This window comes from Cygnus olor, chromosome 1 (genome assembly GCF_009769625.2).
Source record: "Cygnus olor isolate bCygOlo1 chromosome 1, bCygOlo1.pri.v2, whole genome shotgun sequence".
Taxonomy (NCBI): domain Eukaryota; kingdom Metazoa; phylum Chordata; class Aves; order Anseriformes; family Anatidae; genus Cygnus; species Cygnus olor.
Genome location: NC_049169.1, coordinates 84,651,801 through 84,665,049, shown reverse-complemented (window position 1 = coordinate 84,665,049; position 13,249 = coordinate 84,651,801). Strand labels below are relative to the sequence as shown.

Here is a 13,249-nt window from a genome sequence, read left to right as displayed (position 1 = left end):
AGATCTTTCTGGATGACTTGCTTATCCTCCTGCAACAGTAGTTGGCTTCACTCATCCATGCCACTCCCAGTATCAAAAGAACTATCACAAATTCGTATTTAAATTTGGAAGGATTATAAAATCAAATGTCTAGCTGCATAAGGTTAGTGGGGCAGCTACAGAGATAACATTATAATATCAGCTGATGCTGAATGTATCAGAGAAGTGAAAATGTGGAGCACAGAATCCCATTCCTCAACTAATTACATTTGAATGAAGACATTTGGCCTCTCTCTTTCACCTGGACTGAAAATTGACGCATCATTAGCAGCTCTGATAGGACCAGCCAGCCTGCAAACCAGTGCTAACTACTGCCAGAAGATACCTGCAACAACTCTGTCACCAAAATGTCAAAAATGCAGCTTCTTAAGAGGTCAAGAAGTCTTTATACTGTTGCTTTGATAAAGGAAAGGCTCATTTACAGAGTTCATGTTAAACAAATCTGATCAGGTGCACTAAGGAACAGTCCTTAAAGTATTCATGCACTGAACAACCTTAGTCAGATCAGTCTGAGATTCTTCAGGAGATTTTGTACCCTGCTTCACCAAATTCAGTGCTATGCATGATCCTCTTCCTGCCTAATTACCTCTTGCTCTTTCAAACCCTTCTGAATGAGACTTTTTCAACATGTCACAAGAAAAGTTCAGTGCATCCTGTCCTGAATAGGGATGTCCTGTGGCACCATCTATCCAATGGCAGTCCACATCAAGTCTTCCTTCCATGCAAAATACAAGTATCTACCCTTCTGAAGCCCAACAAAAACACTCATGAAGGATCTTCTAGGTAACAGAAAGCATAAGAAGGAAATAAGAAAACCACAATAAAATAAAGATAGTACAAATTTCCTAACCTGAAGCCATAGAAATCTGACCTTTGAGATACTTCAATTTGACTGGAAGGCTCTGAGCAACCAGATCTAAGTGGGCCTTACTTACATGGTCACTTGGACCAGATGACCTGCAGACCAGGTGACCTTCCAACCTAAACTGATTCTGTGCCACAAAGTAAAGGTGACTTAGAGAGTTCAACAGCTGTCTTACAGCACTTAAAAAAAAACAGTCTTCAAAAAGTCTCAGAAAACACTTAAAGAGAACACTGAATGAAATGTTTGAAAACAAGGGCTCTGATGTTCTGCTTACAGACAATCCTAAAAGGAACAACAACAACAACAACACAGAGACCAGCAGAAGTTTACCTGCTGGGTAAATTATTTACTAATAAAGTGCAAACAAAATTTCAAGACAAGCGGTCACATAAAATATCACCTCCTAAAGTGCTCCAGAGCCCTCAGATTTCAGGGTGCAGACGAGCACTAACTTCACCATGGTGAAAATGGCAGCATAAATTCCAGACTTCGGAAAGGAAGGATGAAGACCCATAAACAAGATCATAGACATAAAAGTGCTGGATTTCAGGGAGATAAATGCCAAAAGAGAAACTCCTACTGCAATGAAGCATTCCCTCAGTTCTGAGTTGCCGTTTCCAATGCTGTATTAGACAGTTAGACATTAGACTGGCAATGCTGCCAGTGAAGTGTTCTGCTTCAAAGGGGGTAGGAACAGATCCCTTTTTACTGCTTAGCCAGAGCAAGATGAAAAAGCACTAAGAGGTCAGCTACTTTATGTCTTCCACCGCAGGAGGCTGAGAGACGTGTCCTATGTTTTTGGGTAAAAGATATGACTGTTGCAGGACCGAGTTCTTTGTGGATATTGGGTACCTTTGCTACAGGGCTGTTGAGGACCAAAGAAAAAGCTGATGACCTCCTGGAGGCACCGTGCAACTGAGTTAAGAGGACTATGAAGATAATGCATAGCTACTGGTTACAAGAATTACTCTTATTACAATGTCAAACCCATTTTCTATACATAGTTTCAGTTGCTTATTCAATATGCATGTGCATTTCTGAAATAAGGGTGTGTTAATCTCCATGGTTGAGTGGGGCCCATGAGTACTTCTGGCTCACTTTTTAATTCCTGTGCCTCCAAGGCAGTTTCTGTTTGAATGGCACTATATGGGTACATGAGGTAATTACTGAATACTTGTAAGATTATGCTTATTTGCGCTGAAGGTTTGCTTCTAAGGATGTTCTTTTGTTTGTTTTTCTGTTAATTTTTCTCATTGATTATGAAGGTCTTGAAACTCCTGATCGCTGTTACAGTGTCACAGCAGAGTATATGAGAGTATTAGAAAAGAGTAAAGAAAGCTTCATACCATGCATAGACAAATATATGAATTCTATTTTATCCTCTCCCCTTGCTCATGATATCCAAAGCATGCAAAGTTTGAGGAAAAAATTCAACAAGAAAACACCACACATGGTTTTACTGAGAGCCATGCAAGGGTTTAAAAAAGAGAGCTCTATTTTAATTGCTATTTAATTACTCTAATGCATAAACACCACCAGACATATATGTTTTCTTTCATTATTATTGTTCTATATCTTCAAGCTAGGCAATGTATATATCTGGACTTAACGAACACTGTAAACGTGGGCGTTCTTAACTTCTGAACTACAGGTATTCAAGCATAAGTATTTCCCTTAAAATCCGATGTTTGATTATCAAGAAGCTCATCTTTATCTACCAGAAATGTTAGATAAATTTCAGTAAATTCATCTTTTCAGGATTTTCTCTGAAAATATATGTTCATGGATACATACATATGTATGCATATATAAACATATACATACATGTTTACATGTATATGCACATAAAAATACTTACTATATCACTGCTTTGTTGAAATTCAGGAAATGGTTTTGCCACAATTGACCTTACATGATTAATTCTGAATGGTTTATTTCTTTGTCACACTGATTTGTGACAATTACCTTGGGAGCTTGAAGTCATAAATCTTGATAAAGCTTACAGTATGCTTCTGTATATATTGGTATGTCATCAGAAACAGTGATGATCATTTTATACTAGTGTGAAAAGACGGGGGCTGCTTTGGAGACTCTTATTTTCACTTATGTTGTCTGTTCAGATATTTATGACTATGTCTAGAGATAAAAAATATAAATTACATTTACATATTTATGAGCAATTGTATGTAATATCCATATTTCTATTAAAATACCATCAATATCCCTATCTTACTGTAACGCAAGTCAGAAATATAACTAAAATGCACTCGGTTTTATCTTTCACCTAAAAATCCCCTACATTTACGTGACCAGCCAAATGTAGTATGAATAGACAGTGATAACTGATAAACAGTGGTAACAGTATGCACTTAGGGACAATTATACAATTGAAAAGACTTATCTATTATACCATAATATCTAAAAATACCTTTCTCAGTTTTGAGATGCAGAAAAGAAAAAGTGAGACAATATGTGGGCTGCAGAACCATGCAATGTAAATTGAAGAGTGCAAGCAGAAACTCACCTCTAACTTTGTTCTTTGTAGCAGCCACTGGAAGCAAGGAAAAGATTGCACAAGAAGAAGAGAACAAAGATAGATTAGATAGAAATTTGAGTAAGTAAGAATACACAGAAACTTTATCACTATTGTTTCAAAACTAACAAACACTGTTTCTAGGATTATTTAACCTATTTGAGACAGTACAGTTTCTGTCAGAAGACCTGTACTGATACATTTAGAAAATATATCACAAGACACACTCAAGAAGCATGGCAATGAGTGGAGAAAAATCATGTACCATTAATCACAAATAGGTGAGAACATACGTACACAGATTCATGAATTCTATAACGTACAGCACAATTCACCTTGCTAAAAGCTCATTCTGAAGCACCTACACATCATACATCAGTCCTTTATTCCTATTTCTTGAAACATAAATCTCCTGTGAAGCTGATTAAAAAAAAAATCAGTTAAACTGCAGCTACTCCAATTATTCACACACTATATCATTGTTTTTTCTTCATTGAAGTGTGTATCTTCAGATTGTTCTTGCACCCTGAGCAAACATCCACTCATTAATGAATATGCAAATCTAAGGGAGCAGACAGTATTTTAGCAGTGATCAATGTTCCAACTCGGAGAAAATAGAGCAGACAAAACAGCTTTTCTTGTGTCCCCTGAAGCAACACGGCTACTAACAGCAAAGACACAACATGGTCGTAACAACAAAGACAGGAACTTAAAATGTTCTAGTATCATCATTCTTGTCTCCAAAATCAAAAGAATATTCTTCTGTTTTTTGAGACTCATGACTAACGTTGCTGATACACAATCAGAACCCAAACTGAAAATAGATTCACCATTAGCCGTAAATTACACAAAAAGATACTATCTATAAGTCTTTTAAATTCTCATGTGCGCTCTGAAAATGAATTCATTCAAGAGTACTTTCATGAAAAAGGTAGCTCAAAAAAAAAAAAAATTCTAATTCCTCTTCTCCAGTCCTTGTAAAATGGGACTATGGGACAATTCAAAGGCAGATATACTTGTGACCAGAACACAGAGAAAAACGAGAAAAATCAAACACTCTTTCTGCTCTCTTTGCTCATCTTGTTTACACCTGTAGGTCATATGTATTCTTTTTTTTTTTTTTTTCTTTCTTCCACTTCCACCTTTTTACTCCAGTGTGGTGTGTCACCAATCAGTTCTTACTAAGACAAATAAGGAGAGCATGGCAGTGAAGGCCAAGTTACCATAAATGTAGAAATTTTTGAAAAAACAAACCAAAACAAAAACTTTTAACTTTATGAATGCATCCAAAAATGTCAGTTCTCTAGATTCCTGTTTTTCTTCACTGGCCCCGCTCTCTACTTCCAGAAGCACTATTCTGCATTATCATTGTTATGCTGGCCACGAATACAAAATAAAAGCAGTCATGTCATGTCTGAAATCAACAATACTCCATGGAACAGCTCTGCTTTGGGGAGGTACAACAAATGTAGACATGTTTGCAGAGCTATAGTCTTACAGTTAATTTTCCATAACACTATTTAACAAGACATACCTGAAAAAAATCTTACATGCACTAAAAATCACTTGAGTAGTAAACAAAATTAATGGTGCCATTCTAATTTTATAGTAAGTGAACAGTTTCTCCTTCATGCAAGTATAAGTTGATAATGAATGCATAGAGTTCATCAATCTTCTCATGTTCTTATGCTTCCCCTTCTTTTGCAGTCCGACAATAATATCCACATGAAGGCATTATCACTTCAAGCCAGAATCATGATTTAAACCTAACAAAGGTCTGGAGGAACCCCCCTCCAGGTAATTTAAAAGCAACAGGTAACTTTATACTTATATCTAATAATTCAGAATACAAAGATACATAAAATACAGAAATGAAAATTTTATATATATTTTAATCATTTAGAAAAAATGTACATATATACACATACATAATGGTCACACAAATTATATAGATATATGTACATATATACATGCGTATTAAAAGAATCAAACAATTTTATGATTAGATAGCTTTATTTTGAAGCAGGAGTACTAGATAGAGAATTATTGCCTACCATGTATCAGTAAATAAAGAAAAGACGTAAATGGGGTTGTACATTATAATTGGAAGTAGTACAGGTTACTAAGCTTGTTAGACCAATTATAACTTTCTGCATATTCACTAACAGAGGACTGGATGACAGTAACCTTCTTAAAAATGTCATGTTCGATACTTGTAAGTTTTTCCATTGACAGCATGGTCCAATTATAAGTCAATTCGTAAAGTTCAAACTGCACAACAGCCAAATTAGCTAAAAATTGTCTTTCAAAATATAGTTCTGCCTACTGAAGGGAGCTAGTTGGAGCTGTTTCCATCACTAGCTTCTTTTTTTTCTTTTTTTTTTTTTTTTTTTTTTTTATATCTAGCGTAAGGGAAATTTCCCGTTCTTTGTTATCGTTGATGTTGGTACTTCTTTTTCCAAAGGTGAAATATTTTTTTCTCTCTTCCCTTTTTATTTTCCTTGTCACTATGTACAAAGAGATGCTATATTCAAACTATATGTTTGGAAATTTTTATCCATCTTTTCACCTTATTAATACAAGAAAGGTCATAGGAGGAGAAAAGCAGAGATAAATGCTTTTAATGAGCATCACTAACACTGAAAATTAGCAGAGGGAGTCTGATGTCTCAGTTAGAGCACCAGAACTGGGATAGCTCAGCTTTTCATGTCACTGAAGTCAGCGATAAACGACCTATGTGTTTCAAGAAATAACATTATTGTTGTAATATCTACATTTGCTTTCTGACTGTCCTCAGCAAGTCAGTTATTTCTCTGCATTTCAAACAACCACTTGTAAAATGGGATGAAATATTCTTTGTTTCCAACTCGACTTCTCTGCTTGATGACTAAACAAGCTTTTCAGGGTAGTGAGTGTCCTTCTTCTTGAAGTAGTATATTTTCAGGATACTGATTTAATTTGAAATCTCTGTAATATAATTAAAATGGATTAGGAGTGGCCAGTAATTATTTACAGGTAACAAGGTAACCTAAAAACTGGAATTTATGTTATTTGTCTGGCATATACTTTATTTGGCTAAACTAACAAGCCAATCGGGAAACAGACAAAAAAGAAAGACAACTACTTGAAATATTTCCCCAAGTTCAGGGATTTCTTTAAAAACCTGAACACATTTCTAAGTGCATTTTTCTTTAAGCTACTCTGCCTTATCTTTCTCAGGAAATTGATTCTGGATAGGGAAGTATACTACAGAAAATGTGAACAACAACCTTCGTTAGAATTTATGGAAGTTTTTAAGGACTGAAGAAGACAACCAGACCAAGAGGAAAAACAGACCAAATTCTCAAAAGTCAGGCTGAAAGTCATGACAGACCTACTAGATTTCTAGGTAATATCACATAAATAAATAAATAAATAAATAAATCTTGTATTAAACTTTGGTTCTATCAAGTTTAAAGGATATTTTATTTTTGGAAGTCTCTTCTGGTCAGAGTATATGCAAAACAAAAGGGTTATTTGCTACTAGGGAAAGGTCTAAGAGTGAGAGAGTCAGAGAACAGTAAGAGTTCAAGGTCAGAGATCTCTGATGAGTTCTCTCAGAGATCAGGAAAGGGGATGAAAATTGTACCAAGTCCTGAATCATGACAGTTAATTGTCATATAACTAGGATTCTTAGGGCATCTTTAAAACAGAAAAGCATTTCTGCTGTATCTGTACTGCTGAAACAATGTTTTTAAAAATCATTGTCTGTATGTAAAAAGCTGGGTTCAATTCTCAAACACCATAATATAACCCTGCTCTCAAATATCAATAACATTGTGTTTTATTTTTTCTGTGATATATCTTTCTGACTCTTTGCTTCTGTATGCCAACAATTGTTAAATTACATTCTTTGATAAATGGTGGTTACAAGTTGTTCAATATTTTTTCCACTGTCAGCTGTCTCTATGCTGTTCAATTTTGTGGACATTTTTAGACAGATTTGATATAGCATTTATTTTATTTTTCTCTTATATGTGATTTATTATTCGATTTGGGAATTTGTCTTTAGAAAAAAAGATGTCCTTCCAATTACTTCAATAGCTCAATAAAAATAAAAAAGGGAAAAATATTTCTCCCAGATGTCCAGTCTATCTAACCTTTTATTTCAGAAAAATAAGAAGAAAAATTTTTGAGGCCAGTGCCCTGTTCTTATTTTATATATCTATTATATGTATTAAGAAATCAGCTACAGGAAAAACTAGTACAATATCTAAATGTCATAATGACTAAATAGCTCTTTGCAAGAAAAGAAACAAGATGAAAGTCTTAGTCATAAAGCACATTGCATTGATTTTGTCCTGAATACAGCAACCTACAGTTCCAACAAATCTGGAGGCTCTCTCACCTTCAATAAAAATTAAGACATCAGCAGGCTGTGGGACAGACATATTTATTCAGCTGTACTTCTACTCCAGTCTTAAAACCTTTTGCGATGATGAAATACTAAAACTAACCAAAAAAAAAAGTATTAAAAAAAAAAAGAAGCACATTCCCAATTTTCAAAAGAAAAGGACTAATTTTTACACTACTTAGTTTAGAACTCTCCTTTTAACTTTATGACGATAATGACAACAATGGCATTTTTTTCCCTTTGGACAAGCTGATGGATTAATCAGTGGTCATTTAGGTCACCTAAATGTCAGCTCTGCTTCTCTAACTGGAAAAGCTCCTCTGTGTGACAGAAGGCTTAGTGGGATCATTTTCTCAAGAGAGTAATGCAAATTATTAGGCTGTCACAAACTGAGTAAGAGACCTGTTCAAAGCAAAGATACTGGTATGTGCTGTGTGATCTCAAATTTGATAGCCTTTATTGATACTGCACATGCATTTTATAGTGAATGTTCTTTTTTATACTTAAGTTCTGCACACTCTGCTCACGGAGATTTCAAAAATATCAGCGGTACTTGCAGATATAATCAGAATACATATAATCCTATATTCATCTCTATCTGTATAACCATTAAAGATCTATGCAGCCATGCACATGTAATTATATGCAATTTAAACATGTGACCTTCTATTATTTATTCAGTCTTTGCATCATGTCAATAACACAAGTTCCAAAGACAACATCAGGTAATTTCCCTCAGAAAGATATACATTTAATGTATTAAATTCATTAATGGATCCTACAAAAATAAAAACCATTCTGGTTCTGAAAATTTAATAAGTTTTTCTTGTGGTTTAAGAGAAAACCTATATAAATATAATATATAAAACCACGAAAAAATATATTATGTATATAACCAATATAAACCTATATACAAATAAGACATCACATTGTATATGTGTTATATACTAGGGATTATGCATCTATATAGTGATTTGTAATTGTTTTTCATCTTAGAACATAAAACATGTTCTAGAAGATAGAGTTGAAAAGGGGACAAACCCACAAATTTGGAAGGGTTATGAATGTCAACCACTGCAACCCCTGCATTTGAAGCAGCATGAATTGTGTTAGGACTGCTCCTAACATACTTCCTAACATGCTGTTAACATCCCTGGTGACAGACTCCAAGAGCTCTCCAAGTAATCTGCTACAGTGCACAGCCTACTCAGTGGCAACTTGTTTTCCTGCCATATAAATTAACCTTCATAGACCAAGCCAATTCCTTAACCTTTCTCATAACTTCCATAAGTATAAATAACAACAGAACATGCATTTCTTTAATATAATGTTTTGCATATTTGAAGACTTATTTATCTTCCATGACTGAAGAATCAAGTTCTTCCACTTTCTTATTATATGATTTCCATCTTCCTCTTAGTTCTCTTTGTCATGTCTGCCCCCCATATTTTCAGCAATTTACCTACACCGATCTAAAATCGGTTAAGATATCAAGCTGAGGTGGCAGTAGTGCAAGGTAGAATAACTATGTATGAGGCCTTCCACCTATCTCTTTGGCTGTGCACTCCAAAGCAGCACTGAGCTCCAACAGAACAGCAGCACACTGTGTTCAAGACCACAATGACCCCTTAGTACTCCTCTCAGTATTGTTCTACACCCACCTATTCGCCATTGCAGTTTCACATATTTATTTCATCCTTTTTGAATATGGGAGCTCACACTAAGTTTTAACCTGTAGGCAAGCCAGACATAAAAAGCTTCATAAGTTATCGTGCAGACCCTAATGACAAAACACTACTGCATATCACTGCATCTAGCAAACCTACAAACATGACACTGAACACATATCTCTGGCAATAACACTCAACTCTTCTGTTATTAAATGAATAACAGAAAATCAAAACACAGCAGCTGCCAGGAGTGTATTATTCACTGTGCTCTGTGAGAAACAGCAATGTTTTGAGACGTTGCTTTTAAGGCATACTTTTCTGTATAGAACATGGCAACCCTAGAAACTTGATAAAATTATATTTTATGTGGTGAAACTTTGAAAACCAACATGAAAAATGAGCAGATATTCCAGCATTTTGGTTCTCCGCTCACCCTACCACTCTAAAATTCAATGCCAGATAATGAACAAGTATTTTCTGTTGTTCAGAATATTTCTTTTCCAGCCCAATAGAAAATAGATTGGTAAAATAGTAATTACTGAACCTAGATAATGAGAAGCAATTCATAAACTGAAACGGAAAAGCTAGAAGGACTGTAAGCATCTTTCAAACTTGCTAATATGATGCTAAACGCTTTAAGTATTTTAAAACTGAGACTAGATTATTGCATGCAATGACTTTTATTATGTGATACTAATCACAAAATATTGAAGAACACACAGCTCCATTTTCTTTCTGAAAAGGAGACTATAAATATAGTAATTTTGTTCTCGATACTCATTAAAACTGGCATGATGGAGATTAGCAGAAGCATTGTATAATCTAGACATCACTAGAGTTCAGGATTCCAGCTGTAGCTGACTCATATTAGCAGTCAAAAACACATAACAGCACATTACTGTATAGTGAAACTTGAAGATGATAATCATGCCCTGAAGGCTCCTCTTAAAGGCATCTAGATAACATGATTTGCCTGTCCCCAAATGCTAACTTTATACATATTATAACACAACTGGACATATAACTTCTACTAGCATTGCAAGTTGCAAGGAAGCAATTTCAGCATGAGTTAAGTTACTATAAAACATTACACAAATTTGACTTGCAAATAAATAACAGATTTTAAACAAGAGTAAATACGATTTTTAGATTTCATTTCATCAAGGTAACAGAATCTTTTAAGAAGTAACTACAAAAACAACCCAGAAGTGGTAGAATGAACCACTCCAGAAGGTTGTGAGCGTGGTTCTGTGAGGCAGACATACAAGTGCTTAATTCTGTCCTCAGATAATTTTACAGGTATTTCAAAACTTAAACCAAGTATTTGAAAAAACTTAATATTCATTCAGCACCTTAGGTGAACTACCACAATTTTCCAAATGCTCAGCTTCCGTGTTTATGTCAGGTCTCCAGAAAGAGCAGAAAGGCATGGTCCAGTCCTGCATGGATACACTTTGCAAACTGCTTAGGAACAAATGGGCTGGTGTAAAGGACTGTGCACAAGCTGCTGCTTCCTTCTCCCACCTGCAGATCAATGCATGCCAAACACCTCAAACTGCTGTCTCCATTTTGCTCAATCCAAGAGCACCCTGTGACATTTGTGTTTCATGTTTCTGAGAGGTTTTTTGTTTGTTTGTTTGTTTTCAATGTATATGCTATCCTACATTATTAGGAGAAGATATTTTCTGAGCCTACTTGCTTATATCCGTTATTTTCCAGTCACAGCCTACAGCTCAGATAACCCAAAAAGCTTAGAGAGTTGTCGTGTTTGAAAATAAGCCTTTCCATAACCAGCATGGAATAGGAAACTTATAACCGTGGGCAAGAAGCTAAACAGACAGACAAACAGCCAGGGCTCTCCTCATGCCACCTGGACGTACAACTAATTTACCAGTTCACCTACTGCAAACCCTCAGGAGGTGGAAAATGGCTTTCATTGCACACGGTTACTTTCCTTATATTGAGCTTTTTTTTTTTTTTTTTTTTTTTTTTTTTTTTTTAAGAATCACAGCCCATGGGATCGCTGCATAAAAAGCATTACATCACACGTCCACAATAGATCATCTGTATCAAATGCTTTCTTAATAAGGTTGAAGTATGCATTAAAGGACACCAGGACAGCATCTGAAGCTTGTGGAAACAAGTACATATCTTAGCGGATACAGAATTAAACCCTTGAATAGAAAAATAAGATTTTCTATTCCCCAAATATGATTAATTTAGGCTTTTACAGGTATTAGAAGATAAACTTAAGAAAGAATAACAAGACACATGAAAAATACTATAATAAAGTGCAGAGCTCAATTGATAGGATTTTCATAAATGGGTATCAGTAAGTATGTTTTGCATCTAAGCTCTTCTTCCGTTCAAGAATGGAAATTTTAGCTGTGACTTTTCAGCAATGATTTTACTCAGCCTTTAAAAATTCTACATCAAATTTTTGTCATGATCCACTTGCAATCATCGCAGTTGTCAGGTCAGGAAGTATACTGGGAAGCTTTACTCCTTTGTCTTGACCTAACAAATTACAGCCATTCCTCTGTCTCTCACCAGAAAGTAGGTTTCAATACTATGGAACATAACTCCTTTGGAACTAGGGAGGGTTACATGACAATTTAGGAACATTAAGATACCTTCACAATTGAGAGAACATACATAATAATCCTGAAAATAGATATTCTTATGTGTAGAGGATTATTTGGTGAAATTTAAGATGTTTCTGTTGCAATTACAGATATTTATTTCAAGTAACTGTATTAAGTAAGTATTGCAGATATTTATTGCAAGTAAGATCATATCGTTACACACATTAAAAGTATACATTGATTTCTAAAGAGTAATGAAACAAGTTTTCACAGAAAGTTTTCATTTATCAAAACATCTCAAAAATCTTCAAGCTTACCTATATAGTAATCAAAGTATAAAATATAATTATACTTTAATACAGGATTTTGTATTTTTATGGTAAAAGTGGTGAAGATATAATACCAACTCAACCATGGTGTTTTGTTAAAACCCTTAAATAATAAAACAAAAGCCATGCGACAGTGGTACCAACTACACTTGAAAACACGCATTTTCAAATATATACTTAGTCATTTACTCTTACAAACAAGGCAGCAAGATGCATTGTTTTCTATATAAATTATTTTGAATTCTAAGCTACATACGCTGATGCACAGGATCTTCAAAAATAAGTGTAGGTCATGTAGAAAGTTTATTTGATGAATTAAAGATGAATAAAGATGAATTAAAATGGACAGATGGCAAAAGGGAAAGTTCTTCAAAGTCAGCAAGTAAAACTAAAAAACAGGTGGTCAAAAAAGAGAAAAACAGAGATAAATTGATGAAATATAAATAAAAATAAATAAAATGAAATATAAATAAATAAAAATAAATAAAGAGAAGGTTTAGGGAGAAGAAGGGGAGAAGACTAGAATTAAAGATCTGGATCAGAAAGCTCAGAGAACCAAATGTGTGCAGAACATAATACACAAATTTCAAAATTCTGAACTCCAGTCCTTTTCAGCATTTCAGTATTGAAGAAGAATTTCTAAAGGGATAAGAGATACAGTATATAAAGAGATAACCCATTTAAGATTCTAAAATAACTGTAAATGAATACTCAGCATAACCGCATGATGAGAATTTTCTTATTAATAATGACTTCCTTACTATCATGAGTAGTATCTGATTGCGCTCTTGCTTCTAACACTGCAACAAGGTTGTTACATCACTTGTCTTAAAAC

The 13,249-nt window shown here is 34.5% G+C and overlaps 1 protein-coding gene across 6 annotated transcripts in view; it reads right to left on the bottom strand.

Annotated features, from left to right (window-relative positions):
* Positions 1–13,249, bottom strand: part of CADM2 (cell adhesion molecule 2) — a 667,772-nt gene that overhangs the window by 238,411 nt on the left and 416,112 nt on the right. For 3 of the 6 annotated variants that reach the window (XM_040566634.1, XM_040566596.1, XM_040566614.1), the window contains exon 2: positions 3,429–3,455. The exons of the other annotated variants lie outside the window; for them this stretch is intronic. In XM_040566634.1, the coding sequence (XP_040422568.1) occupies positions 3,429–3,455 (27 nt within the window). The remainder of the gene's footprint in view (positions 1–3,428; positions 3,456–13,249) is intronic. 6 annotated transcript variants of the gene reach the window in all.